At 35.8% G+C, this 24,945-nt stretch overlaps 1 protein-coding gene across 3 annotated transcripts in view; it reads right to left on the reverse strand.

Annotated features, from left to right (window-relative positions):
* The window catches only part of DACH1 (dachshund family transcription factor 1), a 350,907-nt gene that overhangs the window by 114,295 nt on the left and 211,667 nt on the right, over positions 1-24,945 (reverse strand). For 2 of the 3 annotated variants that reach the window (XM_058824679.1, XM_058824680.1), the window contains exon 4: positions 3,168-3,340. In XM_058824679.1, coding sequence (XP_058680662.1) covers positions 3,168-3,340 — 173 coding nt within the window. Of the gene's footprint in view, positions 1-3,167; positions 3,341-3,878; positions 4,035-24,945 lie in introns of all 3 variants that reach the window. The other variant, XM_058824678.1, reaches the window with a different exon arrangement.

The following is a 24,945-nucleotide window of genomic DNA, read 5'->3' on the forward strand; positions in this document are numbered from 1 at the left end:
CTTGGTGCATATAACTCAGTGGGCATTAAAATCACAGCCTCTGACTATGCCTAGAGAATAGGTAAATTGCCAGTGACATTATGTCCATCCCCATGGGAAGACAATCACCTAATAATGACCTCATCCTTTTAAGTTTGTGGGGTTTATGTTTCAATCCTGTTCAGTATTAAAAAATAGGAACATAAATACTTATCTGCGCTACCTCTATCCACATGACCATATCCCTCTGCAATAGAGAATAACAGAGGATATAAATCTAGACATATGTTGTACCACAATGGGGCTGAAGGAATGAGTAGGAAACAGTAAGTTCCTCAGCCCTTATGACACTGTTGAAGTAACTATGTGCAGCAAGATTTTACATTTAGAAGTGAGTTTTGAGGGACAAGTAAAAACTTGTGTTTATGGATTCACCTGTAGTAGAAATTAATTGTGGGCAATAACTTACAGGCCTTGACTGAAGAAGTCATGACAGCACTTAGGTAATGTCATGTTCTACATAAAGGACCTAAAATCCTTAACTTACTAGTGCAAAGTTCAGAAGAAATCTGTATTTCATCCTCGTATGTGCACACTTTTCTAAAGAGAACTTAGGTTAATTTGGTCATTTAAAAACATTTCATTGAAATACACATATTTTTATATTACAGTTATGTGCAAACCAGATGGGAACATGAAACCTGGTTTGTCAAATAACTTGCACAGGATGTTATGCCAGGAGTTATGCAAAAGTTGGCAGCTACAATGAATATTTAATTAGTATGGATATGAGAGCTGAATTTTCAAAAATGACATTGATACATACTGTAGATTATTAATACAAACAAATGCTCAAATAAGCAAACTTTTGGAAAGAAATTATGATTTTCCAGCTATAACATGCTGTTGGAATGTTTTAGAGAGTCTAAATTGCTAGGTACTTTCAAGATTATAAGTATTCTAGGTACTTCACCTAGATTATAAGGAATCTATCTCTGCTAAAGGAAACAGAGTTACAAAAATGGACTTGTTAAGAATGAAACAACACCCAGGATAAGGAAAATTTTCTGGTACGGGACTGCCCACGGTTATAATAATACACAAAATTATATAGTATGTCCCTTTCAGAGTCCAATAGTTTTAAACCTACTAGGCAAGTTGAGATCACATGAGCCAAAAGTACTTCTCAGTTAAGTGTTTCCTGGGTCCAGCAATGTTCCCATAATGGGGTTAGATCTGTCAACAGAGCAGGCCCTGCTTTCCACAAAAGGAAAGCATTTTTACATGGCCTATGAGATACGCTGTACTTAAATGTACCTGACTGGTAACTGGAGACAAAGATAGTGGTCACACTGCAATATGCTCCCACAGACATATTTAAATGTAGACCATGGTAACTTAAGCAGCTTTAATAGCAGCAACTAACTTGTAAATCAGCTTTACAAGCTAGAAGTCAGCTTGTTGAAGTTTAGAAACAGAAGGTTACCAATGCTCATGAAGGTCAAATTTTATACTCTTACATATGAAATAAAATGGCTCATAGAAAATGAAAGGAGGGAAAGTATCATGAAAATAGTGAAAATAAAGAAATAAAGTTTTGTTGGCACAGTAATTCATATGCCAGGTGTCATTTAGCATGTGCTCCATCTCAATCTTCATTTTTTAGATCCCCAGAAGGACTAGTGGCTACAGTTTCAATTAAGAAAATAAATTTAGAATGAAATAAAGCACCATGTGTTTTCCAGAAAATATTATTATCATATAACTCTTACTAAATACCAATCAGTAAAAATAGGAAAATAGAGTTGCAAAAAACACCATGCAATCAGTTAGCAGCAGAGTGCTCATATCCCCAACACAGGGGCAAGATGGAAACCAGGGCGGGATCTGGTCTTGTTGGCATACTACCTAAATAAGTAATTCTTTTCAAACCAGTATCTTAACTCCTCATGTCAACATATGTGAGAAAGGGATGCCATTGAAGGCCTCCAAAGGAGACCCTAGATTTAGAGGTATAGGTGACTAAATTAGGCCATCAGATCATATTTTTCTAGGTCAATAAAAACATAGATTTGTTTTTATTGACCTAGAACAGTTCTTTGCGGTTCTGTGCTTGTTAGGTTAAAGAAGAAAGGTACACCAGTATGTTGAATGTCTTAAAAAAGTCAGACCTCTTCACTCTATTTAAATCATTATGAACTTCAGAACTTTTGTAACTCCTGATTTGAAGGTCCAAGAGATTCTAAGTTTACCTAATTTGTGTCAAAGAAATTGCATGAATGGATCGATTTCCAATATAGCCCTGAAAAACTACATAAACTTGCTTTTGTGTGGCTATTTCTAAGATACATTAGATAAAGGAACAAAAGTTTGTGTACTTTCTCTTTCTCATTTGTTAGACCTAAAGAAGGATAAGAGGCAAAATGTAGATAACTGAATAAAGATCAAGTCACAATTACCTAATGGTAACAGGGAAGTGTCTTTTTAAATTAAATGCTTTAAAATGAAAACAATTCACCTGCAGTAAAAAGAATAAAAAACTCCATGCCTCTGGTAAGTGCCTCTATAACCAGATTAAGTTAATTAAAGGCCAGAAACAAAACCTAAAACAGGTAGACAAGTTCAGATATCAGATATTTTTGAGATATCCCTATAATACTACACTTCTGGCCTGCAGATACTGGGACTGTTCTGTGCTACTTCATTCTAATTTGTTTTGGGATTTGGAAAATTTAGTTTCTGCACAGGTAAAATATCAAACCTTTCAGCCTTCTTCAAATAAATTAGAGCATTTCAGTTCAAATGCTTAGGTTTTAAAATTGGAAGAACAACCTCTTCTAATTTAAGAGTAATATTTCCATGACATCTCAAGAAACATTAGAGTACAGACTATAAAATACAAGAAAAAGACAAAGCTGTGTATGAAAATGCTTCAATTTGAGCATTGCTTTAATACTGATTTAGAGGGAAGGAGGGAAACTGAGATGCTAACAGTGGCCACTGGTATCCTGTTGTGCTCTCAGAGTCATCACACTCGGTTTTCCTGTATTTACTGACTTCATGACTTACCCTAGAACATTTGACTCCTATCCAATACACCTTTACAATATTTATGGTGGCTGGGAGCGGGCTACGATTTGGCGCCTTTTGGTTTGGTTTGGGCTCATTTTGGTGTGCTCTAGAGTTACCTTGATAACAGATGTCTCCACCCGGGAGGGAGGGCTCTGCACTTGTGCTGCTGCTGCCATGTTGGCGATGGTGCTGAGGTGGTTCATCTGGCTCATTGCCATCGTGACAGAGGCTGGAGGTAGGCTCACGGGAATCAGCGGGTGGGGCATCATCATAAAAGGAAGTTCCAACCCTGTTGGGGGAAAAAACAGGGAAATTGATTTATGCATCTTTTCTTAAGCACTGCCTTCTTTTTCTCCTGATGGACAGCATTCAAGTGACAGGTGACAAGATGGTTCACATTGCAGGAAAAGGAAGCTCTATGTCAGTTCTCTTCTGAGAGATGCAGGGGTGAATCACTAGCAACCATGGAGAGTTTCTAGCCACAAGGAGAGGCTATTAGACCTCTTAGTTTGTTTATATCTGTGTAATGTATGATATCATTGCTAAGCCATGGCTATTTATTATAGTTTTTGATATCTGCTGTGAGGTGCCTTAGCAGTGCTTCATTATGCCACTGATGCACAAGTTAGCAGTTATTTTAAGTATCAATTTTATTGCATACGTATTTGCTCTTTACTGTCTCCACTTCCCCTGCTTAATACTCTAAGGGAAGTAGTCCAGAATTCTGCACATCCTTGATTTTTTCATTGCCTATTTATAAACACCAAAAAAAAGAGACAGGAACTAGAAAACTGCTGATGTTAGTGCTGAAAGATGTCAACCCGTACCATTTGGCAGAAGATGGTTCTGTTGAAGAGGGTTGAGAGGATGGCTAACTGGAACATTATGCTGTCCAGGCAAGTTGGGGTGGTTAACAGAGGCCTGTGATCCTTGGGTGGGGGGAGACTGAAGTTTTTCTTTATCCCAAGAACCATCACTGCTGCCTGTGGGGAATGAATATATATTATTTGGATGAATGAAGACTCCAAATTTTCAATTTCTGAATTTGGAAGCAAGGCCAGCCTTCTAACCTTTTTTGCAGGTGGAAATTTGTTTTTTATTTTCTTTTTAATAAGTGGGTTGGGGAAGTAATTTAGGGTTGGGATTTTTTTCCCACCCTCTAAAAAAGAATAACTTTTTTAAACTAAGAGGTAGCACTTAGAAAATAAAACTATATATGGCACTTTTTAATATGTGAGAGAATGTTTTTGCCTGCAAAATGTCTAACAAAAATATGGCCTGTTATGCCAATTAAAATTTAAACTGCAGTTATATCGTGTCCTGTATTTGTGAATAAATAAACATTCTTTGGAGTAATTAAAAAAATAATTTATTGAGGGCACCAACATGCATGCATATATGCTTGACTGATGATTCTATTTTGTATATTAAATTTTTATTTCATACTATTAATATAAATGTTAGGGATTACATTGATTCTTGCAGTCTTCTGGTAGTGGAACAGACTAACAGCAAAGAAGAATGGGGACAAACAAGTATTGAGATGAGAAATCATTCATTTCTTTGAGAAGCACCCTTTTTCACTATTGCAGAATTCCTCATAAAAAATAACCATTGAATTAAATAAGATACAACTAAAGGACAATATGATACAGTCTGTATAAAGGACAATAATAATTAATATCTCATTATAAATTCGTATATTTATGTGCAATGAAGAGGTTAAGATCTTCCAACCTGACAAACTGTATTATTCTTGGTGTGTACTTACTTATAATGCTGAGATTGAGTGTATGTGTGTTTATGCATACACAGTAATCTATACACTCACTGTATGAGTTTATTTACCATACACAATCAATAAACAATGTTTGAATATATTAATAAATATGGATATATGCATGCATTCTCAGCAGTATTAATATACCCATCAGCAATATATGATTGCTTCCTTTTTTATGTAGAGCACAATTTCAACCTCCTGACTTTGAAAATGTCTACTCTTTTCATGGGAGCGTGTCTTGATAGGGACTTTAGGATGATACACGTCAAGATCTATTCGATCTATGCTCAGTTTCTATTTAGCATTATGGATTATAGCAAAGTACATATTTCTGAATGTTTTTCTACGTACATCCTACTCTTTAATGAACAGCAGAGCCTGAAAAACAACAGGAACGACACCACCTCCTCCTTACTTCAGTAGAAAGGGGATAAGCCTATTAGTTTTGACATATTTTAACATCGTTTTCATTGGATGACAAAAGCACAGAAGTTGGTAGAATTCCAATTTAATTTCTCTAGATCTATTAAAAACCTGATTGTAAAAGCTGTACAACATAGTTTATAATGAAAAATACTCCATTATTGCCATGATTTTCTTTCCCTAGTTACTTCAGGAAGACAGTTAAGGCTCAATATAAATTCTAACTCATTAGCTCAATACTGTCTCAATCCCAGTGTAAATTGTTCAGAAGTAGGTAATGAAAATTCAGTCCAAAGTCTCCTGCAATCAAACAAAGCAATTTTATGAAACAATGAAAAGAATCAATTATATTAGATCCTTTTATTATTTTACAAGAAATTTTCATAACCTTTATGCAGTGAACATACTTGAGATGGTAAATCCTCATTCAAATCTCATAACCTCGGACAAGTGAACATGTTTTCTTATATTTTGAGAACTAAGACACTCTCAAAAAACCTTAACACACATTTAAATACATCGTAAAGCAGCTAAATCTTATCTGGAAAAATATTTCTTTTCCTTTTAATTTCATATTCTCTAATTTTCTGCTTTTTACCACTGCAGTGTACATATTTTGCTCCTGAACATCCAGGCCTACCCCACCCTCCTGTTTTGCTATCCCTTCTGAAGAGTTTACAGCAATCCATTGCAGCACTCCACTTGTGGAAGTCATCCCACCACGTCCCCGTGCTGGCAGCCGTGCCGCAGTTTTCCTGCTGCACAACGGCTTCCAGCTCTTCCTGCGTGGTGGCCATGCTGTGGGCGTTCCTCTAGAAGCATCTCAGCTGGCCGATTGCTCCCACCACCTTTTTGGGGGAGACAAGTAATTCCTACATGACTATTCTTAGGTTCTTCTGTGATTTCTAACACATCAATAAACCACTTTGCAGTCTTTGCCAACACATGGCTCTCCATCCTCTACCTCCATTGAGATGGTAGAGCAAAGTACCTTGCTAAAACACTGTCCTTCAAACACTACTGTGCCTCTTCCAGACATCTCTAATGAGCTTGATTTTATCCCTTTCCCCCTTTAAATCTAGGTTAAATCTCTTTCAATGAGCCCTACTAATTCCTGTTTCCCCTTTGAGCCAGGTGTAACATCTCTTTTATATATATGAATACAAATAATATATAAATATATATTAGTAATTATATGAACATTTTTTAGCATTATAAGAAGATGTTTGCATTTTATACAGCTGCTGAATTGCCAGTAATGAGATATTTTCATTATTTTTATCAGCAACATTGTCTACAGTGCAGTTAATTTCATGCTGATGTTCGATATGGAGATGGAGTCAATTCTTCTGTGACCCTTCCTAACCTGGTCACAGAATTTTGCAAGGTCAGTTATAGTTTGCCAATTATGGCTCTGCTTATGTGGCTCAGAAATTAGAGCTTTTCTAAATCAGTACTCTTTTCTGCCTCAAAATTACAGTGTCTGCTGTTTTAGCGTGATATTGAACCCAATAATAATTTGGAAGAGAGAAGACAAGTTTCAGAAAACCACAGTATCAAGGCTAGCATTTAGTGACAGTGTCTTTAATACTTGTAGTCTGAAATCATCTGTTAAGATCTGCTTATATGGAAAATTATTTATAACTCTATAGAATTCAATCCATAACATTAGAAACCCCTTTCAAACTTCTGACTGTCGAGCTCCTGAACACTTTAAGTGAACAGACGCAGATACAAAAAGTCTTGGCCATTCACTGAATTTTTCTTATGCTAGTTAAATAGAACACTTTTCCTCTTAGAGGAAACAGTTACTTTCATTAATGTCAAAGCAAAACAAGTGTTATTCTTTAGACACTATTCACTGTCTGCACAACAAAGTGCAAGCTACCAGTTCTGTCACTTTTTACATTTGGTTTTGATTTAATGCATACAGTGGTTTCAAAGAGTATTAAAAATCTGTTGCCTTCTTCCTCTTCACTTGTTGCCCTGCTGGAGGCTTATGTTTTTCCAGTTTCCATCAGTGGTTGTCAAGTCTTTGTAATAGGATTAAAAGCTTGGACACCTGATATCCCTGGGTGCTGCAGTTCACCCTCATAAAAGCTGTTTGCTTTAAATTGAGAGAAAATCAGTTTTTAGTGGCATAATTAATTAAATTATGCAAAGTGTTCCAGATTCAGCATAACACTTTCTGAAGCAGCAATTGGAAGCTCTACATTGCATTCAAACAGCATTTCAATTGACGCTGCACTAGGCTGACCATAGAGTACCATTTTCAAGGCTTTCAAGCACAAGGGATCCAATTTTGAAATGCAAATGCTTAATGTTGAGTGCTCAAACCCCATACATATGTACTTGAATAGGCAATTTGGTAGCCAACTACATATTTCATACGTGATAGTGCTAATACAGGCACTCAAAAAATTGAAATGAAGTTCCAAATATAAGTACACATACTTAAAAACCAGGCTCAGATGATCCCACATTTTCTCATGATGGACAACTCGATGGAACAAGAATGACAATATTTTTTCACAATTCAAAAGGCATAGTACAGAATCCATTGCTTTCCTCATCACCAATATTTCAGCACATATTTTCCATAATGTGAGTTACCTTCTCCCATAATCAGCAGTTACACAACAAACCATTATTTGTACACTGAAGTGGGTATGTAAAAGCCTGATGTCTGGATTATTTGTATTCATTAGTAGCACAATTAGGTAGCTAGGGATGGTAATAATAAATTGAAACAATTCTGGACTAGAAGGTAATGCAGCCAAGAAAAAGAAAATGAAGCAGAAAACTAGTGTACAATGTCAGCCTCACAAACAAACGCTGATCTAAACGTACCAGGTTCATTTTTATAATCATTCCTCTTATTTGCAGACTCCTTTTCCTTTTTTCATTCTGACCCCATTAGGATTCACTTTGATTAAATTTCTGTTTCCACAATGTGAGCTCAACAGTTTAGTTCCTGTGATAGTCAACGGGGATCCAGCCAAAAGGTTCTGGAGAGCTGCTGAGCTCACTCTGTGGGAGACAGGCCTATCTTCGGTCAGCTGAATCTGCACCTGGTGCTTCCAAAGACTACAGTGACCCTTCTCCCAGACTCAGTTCAATGGCCTGAACACACAACTCCTGAGATGGCCAAAACTGAATTTGAATCATGTCTTGTAGGGTTGGTGAGTATCACACAGCACCTGCAGGACACCCCAGGGCTAGCTGGAGGTGTAGATCAGGCAGGATGCTCAAGGGTATCTCAGGCAGTAGCATACATCTATGCCTAGGCAAACAAGCCAAACTTTGTTTGATTATAGGTGGTTTTTAGAAATTAAAATTAGGCTATCTGCCAGACCCTTGGGTCTTCCCCTTCCTTTCATGTGGAAAACTTGATATTTTATGGAATTATATAGAACAATTCAAGCATATCTTTAGGCAAGTGAGCCCCAGCACTGGCTCAGGAAGAGTTTCAGGTATCATTATATACACAAGCAGTATCACATAGCAAAACCACAAAAGAGTCTGACTTCCCACTAACAACTCAAACCAGCTTTTCTTTTTTGGTGTGCTACTGATCTCCTTTTAGTCTCATAATCTTTCTGTTATCTTCTGTGTTTGCTGAAACAATTTGTATCTCAGCAACAATTACCAAACAAAGCATCAGTGTCAGATGTGTTGGCTCATTTTTCTGAAGTGGACTATTCACGATCTGGGCTATTTATGTCCAGTGGAAAATATGCATAATCAGTGTGCTAAAAATTGGTAATCTTAGCCTCCTGACAGTGAGGAAACCATTTTGTAAACTGCCCAAATCAAGTGCTGCTGCTTTAGTCTTTGAATTGTTATAAATTTGTGATTTGATTTCTATATAATTCAGTTTTCTAAAATCAGATGTACAATTTATCTGCAATATATGAGTGTTGTGAGACTGTATAAAAGACACATGTCTCCAGATAAAGGCATTTTTATGAGGTCTCTATGTTACTGTTACATAATTAAAGGGGGGAAAAACCTTTGCCATTTGTAAACACTATCTGTCTAATATTTTTGATACTTGGATTTCTACCTGTTCTGGGAGCACAAAGTGATCAGGAGAGAAAGTACTACAACATGGAAAAATAATTTCCCAAGTCTTCTCTGTAACCCTTTGTATTTGGCTTTACATAATGATTTTTCTTTTCTTTTTTACCTCCTCACAAAGTTTTGCATTGTTTTGGGAGTTTTTTGCTATAAAATCATGCTTATGCTCTTAAATAGGCTATGAGCAATGTGGGCTCCTAATTAAAAGTGTTCATAATTTTCTCTAAAATAGTAGGCTGATGGGTCTGGTATTTGTAGTACTGCTATTATCATGACAGATTATATACAGGTGCAGTAGCAAATTAAAGAAAAAACCACACACACATGAAAAACCCCTATCCTTTGATAAACATTTTCCGACAGAAATATACAAAGGAAAAGCCAAAAGAACCTTTGGAATTACATACTGTTTATTCTTTGCTGACAAAAGTATCAATCTGAAAAACAATTAGTAGCCTCAATCATGTAGACTGCTTCATTCACTGTTCTAATTTTATTGCATGCTTGTTTTGTGGCAATGGCAAAGAAATTACAACTGCACTTTGCACCATAAGCCAAATTTGTACCCACTTTACTTTTTCCATATTTATGTTCTGATAATAAAAACTGTAGTAGAAACTGTTAATTCCAGGAAATAAGATTGAATTCTAAATGCTGAATACCAGAGTATAGGTTTAATCATTAATCAGGAAATACTGAATTTATATAAGTTAATAAGTGAAAGAATTTTTTTACTGTTACAATGAATCTCATAGAATATAGATATTTTATACTAATCCTTCATTATTTCACCAAAAAAGATTAACACAGGAAAAGCTTTTTAAAATTCAATTTAATGAATAATGAAACTGTCCAAGACAGCTGAAAGCTCAGCAACTCAGTTACAGGCCATGTGACATTTACCTAAAAATAGATTTTCCATTTGTCTCCTCTTACTAAAACCTAACTTGAGCTAATTTCATAGATAAAAACCAGTTTATTTTATGCCTATAAAATCTTAAAAGATAACAGTGTGATTTTAGATTTGCAAAAATAAATGTGTGACATCATCAAGAAACAAAAAGTCAGATGTGTTGTATTCACTGTGTTCAGGACAATAAAAACTGGACCCCATTTTCCTGTCAGGTACACCTGGTTAAATAAGTTAACTTCAGACCAGAAAGCTGGAAGTACAGCTAGTCCCTTAAGGCATAGTTTTTAAAATATAAAGACTAATGTGTCATCAGAAGTCAACCACAAACCAGCAAAAACTACATTGTCCTTCTTTCTCAACACAATGAGAATCACAAAGCATTTTGCAAACATCTGGATTACAGTGGTAGGTGCTTTTGTACAAAAATTGCCTGTTCAATAGATAATTAATATATTACTACATGTACTCATTGCATGTAATTGTGGATATTAATATTTTCTGTATGCTTAACGAACAGATAAGAGTGAATATGCCTGGCTGAGTAGTCTACAGGAACATGTTTAGAACATTTTCTGAAAAATATGGGTTTAAGGTTTTTTAATGTAAGATCCTGCTACTTCAGTTTATAAAGAAAGAAGCTATCCTCATTCAATTTGTTGGTCTATATAATCAGTATAACAGAATGATGGGCTTCCTTTTTAGTACAGTGGTAACTAAAACGGACAGGTCCAGAGACTTGTCCAAGGTGAAAGACACAAGTTTAAGGTTCTGAGTGATTCATGCCTATGACTAAGTGACTAATCTCTCCTGAAAATATGGATTTGGAAGGGATTTTGTGATCAGTATTTACACTGGTCTGATACAGGCAATATCTCAGTTGGTGTGGACCGTGCTTTTTGATCCGTATTACCTCTAGTCTGAGTTTTACAGCCTCTAATTCTATATCAGCAGTGCTCAGAAACAAGAAAAGTAAACCAAAGCATTATACCATGTATGTATTCAGTAAACTTGTCATCCCCCTTTTCTTTCTCTTTAAAAAAAATTCTCAAAAAGTTTGGAAAAATAATAACCTAATTACTGCCTCTAACTCAAGAAGAAAACTCCTGCAGATTTTCAGGACATCTAAATACAGCTGGCAGTCCTGTATAAACTGTGAACTAAAGAAAAACAAATACTAGAAAATCCTCAGTAAATACACTGAAGTGCAAAAATTAATTGCATAGACAAAATGCAAAAAGTGAGAATGCCAAGCTTCCTAATGTCTTCTAGTAGACAGACATAATTGTTAGCTAGTCCACACTTTGCCACACCTGTTTCAGCTGTGTATTTATGTTATTTTATCTCTTGTTTTTTAATATTTTTCATTATGAAAAAATAAGAGAAGCAAGATATATTGGGCTTGAAAGCAAAAATTAAAATTGAAAGCAAAATTAAAAGTGAGAAGGCCTCGGTAAAATCATGTTCAATTCCAAAGAAGATGCACCAGGGATGAAAATGCAAAGCAGGGAGGTTGACATATTGCAGCGAATCAAGTTTATTGATGACTTCTTTAGAAAATTGCTGAACTGAAGAGGAATATTTCGATTTCCAGCACAAATGCTGCACAAACTCGTAACAGTACGTTGGCTCTAAAAGGTTGCGCAAAGAATGCCTTCTTGAACGTCATTTTTCAGACTTTTTCTCACTGAATTTTTTTTTAGTCATTTTCTTAGGAAGAAAGGCTACATTATCAAAAATCAGTCCTTATTAATCAACAGATTAATATCCAGTCTTAAGCAAAGTTGATCGCAAGGTCTCACAGCAATTACACCCCTATGCTCTCTGGGAAAACACACGCAAGTTGGCTGCACGAAACCCCACCAGCTGCAGCAAGTCTCAGGCACTCTCCAGAGCACACGGTTGTGCTTCCCATTCAGGGAAAAGGAGACTTGTGTTTGCCCAGATACTGGCTTGATGAGCAGCATGGGGCTGGACACAGAGGTTTCCGAATCGATGCTGTGTCTCTTCCACACTAGAAAACTGCTGCAGAAAAGCCAGAAGGTCGCACAGGCTCTGAGGGTCACAGAGCCATTTCATCTTCCTTTGGGAAGCAGTTGCTAACTTAAAGCTTTTTGAGGAATTGTCTTACTTTTGAGTTGCGTGCACAGCTTTGATTTAGCTTCTCATGACCATTCTGATAGAGCCCCTAATTTTTAAGTCTTATATATTCCTCATGTAAATTTGCATCATGTAATAGGCCCAGGTCTCAAAGAAATCCAGTGATGATGATGATGATTATTATTACTATTATTATCATTAGAAAATACCTTTTTCTAGCTTTTAGGTGCACAACTTCACTACTTCAATGTTATTTGAATACACATGTACGTATCTGTGTGAACATCTCTACCTTTATGTCACATGCACACACACACAAACAAAATGTGTAAATGTATAAATGGTACAACAAATTGTGAATTAGAATTTTACTAAAAATATCTTCTTTCCACATGCTTGAATTTGTAAATGGAACATATTCATCCATCAGCTCAAAATCTAGTATGTCCAGCCTAGCAAACAAAATCACAATGTGCTTCCTTCGACCAAGAATAACTCGTACGTTATCTTGTGTTCAGCGTGGAGTGAGAATCATTATCACATCTCAGCTGTTACTCAGCACTTCATTGTGCTGCAGTACACTTAAGCCTTTAGGTTTTTCCCTATGGTTCCATGTCCCAAGACAGATGACCATTTCATTACTGAAAGGAGAAAATCTTACCTAAGAGTTTATGGATCCTGAGTCTTGTTTCAGGACTGCTGAAACTGTTTCTGCACTTGATTTATTGTTTTCTCGGGATGACAATGGAAAAGTTACAACTAGTATGACTAGTAATAACAGTAGTAGTAATAATACGAGACAATTAGAGCAGGTAGACACTCCTGGCCCCAAAGGGCTCATAGTATGAAAATACTGAAAGAAACAAATACATATACACAGACAACAGGTTACAAGGAATTTCCCTCAGTGAGAAGGATCTAAATATAATTGCATATTTATTTTAATTGCTTCTCACAAATGGTTTTATTTACGCAAAAAAGATAATTTTCTCTGTGACATTTAGTCTATCAGCATTCTCTATTTATGTACTGATACCCTACTCTACTCAGAACTGCTGCTGGTTTTTCTGACTGAAGCCTTACAAAAATGATCAAAGGTAAAATCTACACACCAAGGCAGCTAAAAGTATGAAACTGGATTAAGAAGGTAGGAATGTCAAGTGATACATCTTAAACAGCAAATTTCTCAAATATTTCCTTGGACTTTTGTGACTGGGGGAAGGAAGGGTGTTATTACTTTCTAATTAATTTTGGTGGTTTTGTTTCATTTTTAAAATTAAAAGAAACCACTATCTTAAAGTTATTTAACATAAAATATTTATTTACTTCAGAAGATCACTGTTACCTATAACCAGCAAAAATTTTCACCTAATGTGGAAGAGACAAAGGTGTCAAGCCAGTGTTTGACAAAAAATTGTCTATTGTCATTAAATGATAGCATGTATATAATTTATTCAATATTGGCTTTACAGTCTCATATTTTTCTTTTTTTCCTATAATAGTTCTAGGACAAGGAAGTTCACCTAAGCTATTATACCAAGATTTAGTAGTCTGAACTTTACCAAGTCCAAATGAATCTTATTCACCGTAGTGATCCCTGTATCTTATATCAAACTGATTTGTGAAGAATGCACACACATTTTAAGTGTACTTTAAACAATATCTTTAACTGTGTCTTAGACAAAATTCCTAGCATGGTATTTACATCCAGATCTCATTTAGTAAAAATCAGAATGTTGCACTCCTTCAATGGTCAGAGAAAGACATAAACACACATCTTGCTATGTTTCCTAGCTCCTTCAATCTTTCTTCGTGATCAATAACTCATCTGATCAGAGATGAGGGGAGTTACATGGCAGGAGAGACAATAGGTAGCCAAAAAGCACTTTTTCTTCACCCTGCCTTGACTCAGTTAGCGACAATGTTCTCCAGGTCAGAACTGTGGGTACACTTTTAAGAAAGGTGACCTCTGCTCCCAAGTCTCATGCTCCCTGGACAAGTTTTGAGCAGTGTATAACTGATGGCTCTTATGTAATAACAACGTGGGCTAGATGCCTTCTCAGCAACCTGCGTTCAGTCCTCTGCTCACCCAATGGATAAAGATGTTTCTCTGTGTTAAGTCCCTCAGGCTTAAGCCCTGCAAACAAGATGACACATTAGCAATTCACATGGATCAGCTCAGTATAGAATGAAAAAATCACTGAATGATTTAGGTTGGAAGGAACCTTAAAGATTATGCAGTTCTACCCCCTTGCCATGCTTGGAGGGGTTGTATCAGCTGTTTGTAGGTGACCACTCATCCTAAGTTTCCCAAAACAAATACACCTCAGCTGGAGGCCTGGATTCCACTATGGTGGCCAAGAAGCTGAAAATTGCTTGAAATTTTTCTACTACTGGATCTAGCAATGGTTTTATGCAGGTTAACTAAAACAAAGAAACAAAAAACAAACAAACATTAATTTTGTATTAAAAACTATTTAGACTTAGAACTTGAACTAAAATATTGGACAAGGGCCTAAAGTTTTTCAAATGCTTCAAGAAAAATTATGCAAACTCTTTTTTTAATTCAAATAAGTTTTTTATTCTGAATTAAGATTTTTGTTCCTTTAAAATGCAAGTGAACATTTTTTCAGAAGTCTTTGTTTTTCCAAACAATCTCTCTAGTGTACAGGCAATATAAATTTCCAACAAAATATTAAAAGCTGCATTTCTCATTTTTAAATCTTCAAGACATGAATCCACAGACAAATTGCTAACAGATAAAAATTATGCCAGAAATCAAATCCTAGAATTCAAATTTGGCCTAGGGGCCATAAGAAGTTAGAGCTGTGTTCCTAGAAACAGAATTACAAGTAGAAGCACCTGACACTTGGCATACAAATTCTGCATGCAGAATTTATATGCCCCACAAGACACAGAATACATAATTCCACAGTTATATTCTAAAACAGGAGAACATCTACAAATAATTTTAAAAGATGCTTCCCTTTAAAAGATTAAGCCTGCAATCCTGTTTCCGCTGAAGTCAGTGACGCTTGATAAAGGCCAAAATTTCCTTCTGGTTGCTTTGATGTACCAGTCTGAGCACAGCTGAGTGCAAAGATACAAGTCCTAATTCAAAGTAGTGCCTAGGCAGGTTAGCTCAAAGGATGTACAAATGCTAAAAACTGGCTAAAAAGTTTATTATTTTGTGGTTAATCTTTCAAGGGATAAAATGTGTTACTTAAATATGAGATATATGAAAACTGATTATTTGTTCTGTAAAATGATTCACAAGAAAAGAAAATTTAAATATCAAGACTACCCTTAGTTTCCACAGGGATTTCTACGCAGTCTTCAGGATTGACACTGTGTTAAAGTATTAGTACAATTTTTCAAGCAGATTAGTCTGAACACAATGCTTTGAAAAATTTAAAAAAGAGAACAGATAGCAAATGTCACTTCTTTAGTAGCTACAAAATGCAAGCTCCAAGTGTTTTAACCTAATGAATAAATGAGTTTGTCCTTTATGTATAAAATATAGTTTGTGTTTGTTGCACAAGTTTTTTAATAATAGATGAATTTTAGGTTTGCTTCAACATATTCAATACAGTGTGATTAATTTGGTTTTTCAAAAATGCAAACTAGACATTACTATATTACTCTGCAAAATGCACAGCTTGCAACATTATTGTCTCTGTGGGATCCTAAATTGAATTGTAAAATGTGTCTTATTTCCAATTTGATTTATGTAAGAAATTTCAGTGGATAATGCCCTTTTTGAAGTTTCAGTGCTTTCTCTAAAGAAAAAATACATAACTAAAAATCATGACATAGCTTATTATAAATCACAGCAAAGTTTTATCCTTACTTAATGTTTCACTTAAAAATCATATACTGATGCTACATATTAGATTCAATTCAGTGAATTAACTTTTTTTTGAAGCTTCGTATTATGACAGATTATATAACGCATTTTTGACATGTTCTGTGATTTTATTGCGATATTCTAAGTAATTACCAAATCTCTTTTTCTCTAAAAAAGCTTTCCTGTGCCCTGAGAATTAATCTATGATACCATTTAACTTGGCTTTTTGAAGTAAATATCACTAGATAAAAAGCCAGCTGGTTCTGAATAATGGGATACTTGAATGAATGTATTAGTGTTTGAAAATGAGAGTACAAATCTTTTAAAAAGATTAATTTCCATAAGAAAGATAGCTCACAGATCTACAAAAGAATAAATTCAAAACATAATAAACTGGCAGAAAGAGAGGTAGATTAAAGTAAAGGCAGCAGCACCTTGTTATTGCAGCTGTTGTATAGCAGTGATTCTGTATCAATTACAACATTTGCTAAGTATGGGCAGCCTCTTCAAAGGCTTCAGTATAAAGCTTGAACCCGGAATACACAGTACACCCTATGCAATAACTTGAGTGATTAATTTTTTTTCTTAACAGGACATAACTTTTGTTCCTAACAATTGAGTCTCTGGGAAGTGTTACAAAGACGCTTCTGACTTTAATGGGAATAGCTAACATCAGTTTTGTTTTTTTATTAAAGATTTGGATATGAATTTATCTTTATCATGGAAAGAGCTTGGCTTTATCACCACACACAAATGCTGACATCAGCATGTAAGCTGACTTTTGTTGTCCTATGGACTTTATTTTCAATATCCTGTTTCAAAATATGTTTCCTTGAATGGGTCTAGGATTCTGTGCACACAATTGCTTTGGCTAAATATTAATGAAACAAAGTTTGCTGATGCCACTAAATACTGCAGGTTTGCATAAACAAATGCTGAGCCTCAAAGAATTAAATCATACTGGGACAAACTTTGAAGTACGTGGGGGGTGTTTGTTTTTTGATGATGGGATTAATCTAGGTTCCATCAGACTCACGTGAAGTTTTTCACTGGTATGGTGGAAGCCAGTTTGCTCTTAGAAACCTTTTCTGGGCAATCTAGTGATTTTGTCCAGAAATAGTATCCTCAAACTATGCCATAAAGCACTGTATTAGTAAAGGGCAGGGAACTGCATCTGCCAAATCCAAAGAACAAACAGCAACACTTTCTTCTATGGTAACAGGCATCAAGTGCTGAAAATGCCAATATCATTTAGGCAACAGGAGTTAACTGTTCCAAAATAATGTTCTTTTCTGCAAAACTGCTGTAGAGCAGGCTTCCCAGACCTGTGTGCCTGGGCCACACCAGTGCAGCTGCAGGAGAGTACCATGTTTCTAAACAAGTCCAATAGGCATTTGAAACACAATTGTAGAAGTTTCTATCTCAGTCAGATTCAGAAGGATTTTCAAGTGATCAGAACTAGGAATTCTAGGGTCATCTTAATGGCAAAATATAATTCCTTCCTCCAAAGCTTAGAAGTACTAAAACCAAAAGAAAATATTTGAATACTGGAAGATATTTCTTTTTCTATCCTGACTTGATATCTGTGGAAGCTGAATTGTTGTTGCTGTTGAAACCTAGAACAATGAATAATGGCCTGAGGGCAGACTCTCAGATATTTTTGTTAAAAATTTTAGATAAAAATTTTACAAATTATAACAGTGACTACTGATGACTCAGTCTATACCTAAACTGTACTATGTACAAAGACTTGTATAATTCTTATATATATGTTTAAATGACAAATTTCAACATACTTTTCAAATGTATGCTAAGAGAAAAGTTACAAGGAACACTGCTATTTAAATGACATTTGTAACTTAAAAGTTGCAAAAATATTCAGAACTAGACCAAAATACCTAATCCTGAACTTCCATTTTGTTCTGGTATTTTTACAGTTCAATTCAGCATATTCTGGTTTCTATCTTGTCTGATATATTTATGGATTTATTAGATATATAATACACATTTTCTGTATGTGTATACTTTTTGCATCTCTATAAAACATTACTAATTTCAATGCTTTCAAATTACCATATTTCAAAATTTTTTTGCATTCCATATTTTTTAATTTCCGCATATCACTAACAAGTGAAATGAAAGAAGATCCTGAAATGGTGACATTTCACATGGAATGCCTAAAATCAGACACGATGCAGACTACAAATGATCCACTCATATGAATACTATTCAAAATAATAGTTGCAAAATGGGAGTGAAAGCAGAAGTTTGGTATAAGGTCAGATGGTCAAAGGTAATAATTAGTTTACAATTAGAGTTAATAGTAGGTCCCTGAGAGTTGAGCCCAAGCAAGTGGCCATGTACGACAGAACCTGTTACCCTAAACCTCAGCTCTGCCAAGAGCACGGCATGGTCAGCAGAGCCCCACAAGGAACGAATTATTAAGCCATGATGACTCACAGATTTTCTTTCAGATGCTCATCCCTCTTGTCAGAGATAATTAGAGAAATATTCTACTGAACAAGCAAACACACAGGACACTTGCGTGCACTATAAATGCCAACTATGCCATGCTTTCTGTACTATACAGTTACACTGCAAGGCACAGAAATGCTGCTGCCCCGACAGAGAATGGCAGACTTCAGTGAAAGAAGAACCAAGTCGAAACACTAGAATTAGATCTGTGCAGCAGCTGCAATGACTCATCTCAAAGATCATATTTTTCCTCCATTATTTTAATTTGCTAAGTCAAATAAACTGCCAGGCTCCCTTGTACACTTTGAGAACACTGCAGACCTCCACACAGGAATGAGCTTTCAGTGATTAAGAATAATTTGAACTGAGTAAATGAAAGTAAAAAAAAAATCAGGGAAGTATTTCAAGATTACGGCAAATGTCTATTGCAATACAACTGAAAGGACTTTAAACATTACAAATAATTTATTTTAGAATTCAGTGACATTTACTAGTCTTTGTTAAAACTGGCTGCAAAATGTTTACAGCAATTTTCTGAAAGCAACTCCAGATTCTTTTTTAATCATACTACTTTAGGAAAGCTGCTTTTAGTTAAAATACAAAAATCGTAGTTACAAGGTTTCTGCAAACATAACTGCCATTCCATTAAGGAAATGGCACAGCAAACAGTAAATAGTGGCCCCAAGGGAAATGTAAGTATTGATTTTATTACTATGTTGGTTGGGTTGTATTTGCAATTGTCAACTCTAATTTTAGGCTATGCATTAAGTATCCTCATAATAGCTTAAGGAAAAGAGCAAATATTAATTAGAACATATTGATAATGTTTTTATAAGTCTTAGATTTAGTGCTTACCAAGCATATGTTTTGAAAACATATAAACCTACTTCTTGCTTGTAAACGTAGCTAATAAATGAACAGGCAGAAACTATAATTACATGGATTATATGATACTTTTTTAGCATCAAGCATCTTCTAGATGCAATTACTTTAAAATTAAATCGAAGTGCAAAGACATTTCTTATTGCACATAGCTATGCTATGGCAAAGATTGAAGGCACTGATAAAATACAAAATTATAAATACAGAGATTGATCATGACTTTCATCCCAGCAACTGTTTTTTGATAGTCAGAGTCCCATTCACCATTTAGTCTCTAAGCACAAATGCCCGCTACACACAGAAACTGCAGAATGGGTTACATTTGCAGATACTACTAAAGGTAATTCATGTCCTCTTTTTCCTAGCCTTAATTAATTTAAAACAGTACTTACATAAAACCAAACTTATTATACATTATCATTTGTTCTTGATAATATCCACATGCCCTTAACTTGCAGAAGACTCATGAGTCACTTTGGTATTATACTGCAAAAAGAAAGCAGTAGACGGATTAAAGTAACCAACAGAAAATAAAGGTTTAAGGCTGCTTCTTCCAAGTTGCACAATCTTCCTATATGAAATGACATATGGTAAGTATGTGGTGATGGTAATTTCAAACAATGTAAGACTGATTGGACAATTCACAGGAAAAGGATTTCCTACCCATATGTACTTCACATTTCAGTTTACAGTGTGACTTGCACAAAAGGTACATTACAAGTCCCAGCTGATGTAGCTGACACTTCAGAAAAATCAATTTGTCATAAATTTCTGTATTTATGAATAAGAATCAGGTGTGTTTAATATCTAAATATGTTTAGATATGTTAAAGTGTTTAATATCTAGAGGTAGCTAAACCCAACTGTTTGGGCCACAACACATACAATGTTGTCAACTCTTGCAATTGTATCACCAATCCTGATATCCCTCATACTGCTTAAAAATGTCTGCTACAAACACATGATGATTTCAGCAGTTTAGATTAAAGAAAAACTTATTTTTCTTGCAGTAGTGTGATGCAATATCCCAAATTAGGTGGACATCCCTGTGACTGAGTGAGCATTACCATCTGAGGGGCATCTCCCCAGGCACGACCACACTTCCAGCCCTGCCAGGGAATGCAGGTTTTTGGGTTGCAGCTGGACATTTACCCTGGGTTCATCTAACATTGTTGTGAAGCTTTGTTCTAAACCTTAAGAAAGCAGATGACAAGCCCATGAGTGTCAAAATATTTTTTTCAGGCAAATGGCTTGCAACAGTTCTCCTCCTATCCCAGAACCTACACATAGTACACAAACATGCCACTGCTGTTTGGGGGGGTTGACAGGTTTCTCCTATTCTCTTGACAGGGGAAATAAAGACCTTACTGAATGTTTTTCTGCCCTTACCCACACTACCCATGTGGAGCATGCATGATTTGCTTCACGGGATGCAGAAAGGGCATATCTTTGTGGTCACTGTGCTCCTCTGTCATACCCAGAAAGAGCCAAGCTCACGAGGTACCGCTACCACCACGCTTTTCTCCACCAAAGCCGAGACTCGTGTAGAGCTGGTCTGGGAGCTGGATAAGGAAAGGCTTTCCAAATGTATCCTCTGCAGATTGTACAAGTTAATAGCCTCTGCAGAAGCCTGAAGGTGAATAAGCTGGAGTATGTTATGTTTGGCATGTACCAATGCACGCAGATGTATAAAAGTTCAAGGACCACATTTGTTATGCGAGTATTTATACTTTCTTTCCTCCCAGGGGACGCCAAGATCTTAGTCTAATAAAGTCTAAATAACACTTAGGTGGAGAGTGCAGACTGGATTGTTCGTGGTCACCTGATAAAAGTAAACTTCCTTATTCATACCAGTTACTAAAATCGGTGGCTACTGACTTCATGTTATTTCACGTTACTGTTATGCATATTATACAGATGTATCTTTGCTACCAAACACCTAAAGTAGACATAAAAATACACAAATAAAAAAATAAACCTAAATTACAGGGTTTATTTCATAAGTTATACATTTTCTGCCACAGCAGAGGAGCAATGTAAGTAAGTACAAAATGTCTATAAGAAAAATGAAATGGAAATTTTTAACTGTGTATATTGGACTGCAATGCTCGTTAAGCTATTTTTTTACAGTGCATTTCATACTTCAAGCAAATGCAATGTTCTTAATCTAATAATTTCTCAATGCATATATAATAATCAATACCACCAGTGCCAGGACAGGCGCTGGAATATGGCTAAAATTTTTTATCTCAATATTATTCCAATAATGTTTTTCAAAATAAAATGCTTCTCTAAATGATAACATTATATGATTATTTTAAATTCTTATTAAAGAAACCTTGTTTCTGTTATTATTGTCTAATAAAACCACAATGTTTCATCATTTAACAGGCCTTAGAAGGCAGGCAATAGAAAAAAAAATCCCTTTGAGTACAAACCTCTTTGTGTATTAAGCAAGTAAACCCATGTAACTTCGTGTTTAGCAATAATAACTGTATATGGTTTCTCAAAGAAAAATTCACTTGGCTGTTTCAATCATGCCAGCCATTATTACCAGTATTCTTGTTAAATATTTGAATTATAGCAGGAGAGCTTGTAATTTTCTTTTTTATGTCAGAATAACTATATATAGAAGAAGAAGAGAACTAAGCAATTGTCAGTGTTATTTGAACCAAGGGAAAAAGAAAAATAAAGAAACCAGCATTTTATTTTACTGAAGTAGCATTAACAAAGTCACTGATCATTTTAAACAGGGTTTATTTTTTACACACTCAGAAATAAAAGTGATTACTCTCAGAGAAATCTCTGTTGTGGTGATGAGAAGTGCACTGTCCTTTAACGTTTCAAATCTTCCCCTGCACACCCTGACAGAAGTTCAGGGGTGATCTGCTGCTCAGAGACACATTCTGCCTCTGCTAATACAACTTTCTGCAGTACAAGATAGCGTTGATGAGACTGCTAGTTTTCTCCCAGGGACACTGAGTTATATTCCTGGAAGCAGCTGAACTTAGAGGGAGTTCTTCATTTTAGTGGGGAGGTTAAAGCATTCCAAAACACACACCGCTCAACTCACAGGAATTTGGAATGTGTTGCGTAAATAGCTCTAGCTGGTGACATTTTCTAAGGCTAAACAAGCTGCTCGGAAAATGGTTTGTGCTGAGTCTTAGAATTACTAGTAAATCAAACAACATCAGAAGTTCACTACTTGATTAGCACAAGGTCCTACAGGGAAGTTTAAAAATAATACTCCTAATTTTATTTCAGCATATGAACTAATTACCTTGAATGTATTTCAAAAATGTAGAAATCAGAAGGGTTTGATAGACAAAAACCTTCTGAAAGAAACTCCGAGTTTCTCTTCCGTGAAGCGGTTTCTCATACCACAGATGGCAGCCCAGGAGGGGAAATGAGTTCTGCAGACTCACCACCCACCGGTAGGGGAAGGGAGGGAGCACACACTGAGGCTAGCTTTGACCCTACCCCCCAGAATACCAAACAGAATTGCTCCAAGTCACAATTTCCTTCTTACACTGCTCCCGGGGCAGCATGCAATTATGTACTGCAACTGGCTTAGGGCAGGCTGGGTCCACAATTAGTCCCTTGACCTTGCTGAGACTAACAGTATGAGTAAGGTGAGCATGACATATCTCTCTCTCAAAACTCTCAATTATTTTATGCAACTAATGTAACAGTAATTTCCCTGCATCTTAAAGAAATTGCTCGCTATCATAAAGAGAGCCTTGCCTATAAACTCAACTAAAAGGTCAAAATGATAGTTTTAATTCAAAGTTTCCATAGCTTTCTCGATAAAATGAGTATGAATATAGATTGTCGCTTTATTTCTACTTTCCATTAAAAAGCATAGGAATTTCTTCTACTTGCTGTAATAGGTTTATTAGTTATAGCTCTATTACAACAATACTCAAGGAAGTTCCATTCATATCATAGACAATTATCTGTGATAAAGCTCATGGCAGAAACTGTAGATGGAATAAATGCTGACATGGGTACATTAATGCACATGCCACTCACATCGTGTCAGGTACAGCTACCCCTTAGGTTTGAAGATACAAATGCTCCTTTCAGCACTTTGGCATATCTCAAGTAATTAGAAGCCATCTGCTGAAATCTTCTACATTCAATCTCAAACAGCCATCTTGAAATGGTTCGGGCTTTATGTCACGCTGGAGGGCATACCTTTCCCTCCCTCCATGCTCAGGCTGAAAGAGGCCTCAGACAGTGAGTAAGAATGAGATCATGCAGAGAAAAAAACACTGCCAGGAGTCTGACCTAGGCTGTCCAATTAATTGTCAGTGAGTTAAAACAATGCAAACTCATTAAACAAATAAATACAAATCCAAACTTCTAAATGAAAGATGAAATGTGGGTCAGTTTGGGACCCAATCATTAATTAAATAATCCATAATAGCCAATTAAAATAGAATATCAGGAAGAACTGAGGCAGGGAGAGATGGCTCAGTTAACCATAGAGCAAGCAGAATGTGTTTCTTCTTATCTTGTAGCCAAGATGCAACATACATCTACTGCATACAAGTAATGGGCACAGAAGCTGGTATCCATGGTTGCAGTGAAAGACTTTTCAGGGCAACATTAAAATACCACAGCAAACAGAACTCCATGAAAAGTCACTGTTTTTTATCTTCCAGTCAGAGAAGCCCTGTGAGTGGGGCTGCAACCTTTCTATAACAGCTGCCTTACACACACATCAGAAAAAAAATATTATTCCTTACATCTAAAAGGTCACTTAATGAGACAGACATAAAGAATAAAACATGCCACGGTATAGACTTGGAATGATTACTGATTTCTAATGAACATGTGATCACAGCTCGGTGATATTTGCTATAGTGTGTACGATACAATACAGAGAGAGAGTTACCATGGAGTAGTAGCATACAATAAATAATAAATGGAGAAAATACCCAATCATAAAGTTGAAGAACATTTCTGAGCGCACAATATTAATGGAGATCAAAAAGGCAACTAACCCATGTGTAATACATGAGTAATGAGAAGTAACCTCCAGAACTTCCATGTAAATCAGTTAGTTATATAGCACACTGGGTCAAGGTTTAGTGAAGCAACTTCTCAAAACCATAAAAATCACTTATTGGAACAGCTGACTGTACAGCAGTATGATGAGAAAATACTTTTTAGCAATCCTGAGTAATTAAAGATGTTGTTTTGGCCAGTGACTATAGTTGACTTATCAAGAGCCGTCACAGCACTATAATTTTGACAACTCTCACAAGACAGGCGTCACAGTGTGGTCCTAAAAAAGCAGATTATAAAGTCCCTGAATCTACTGCATTTCAAAGGGCAAAGTTAGTCACGAAGTCTCATTAAGTCCAGATCCTTTCTACACCATCTCTGC

Source organism: Ammospiza caudacuta, chromosome 2 (assembly GCF_027887145.1).
Source record: "Ammospiza caudacuta isolate bAmmCau1 chromosome 2, bAmmCau1.pri, whole genome shotgun sequence".
NCBI lineage: Eukaryota > Metazoa > Chordata > Aves > Passeriformes > Passerellidae > Ammospiza > Ammospiza caudacuta.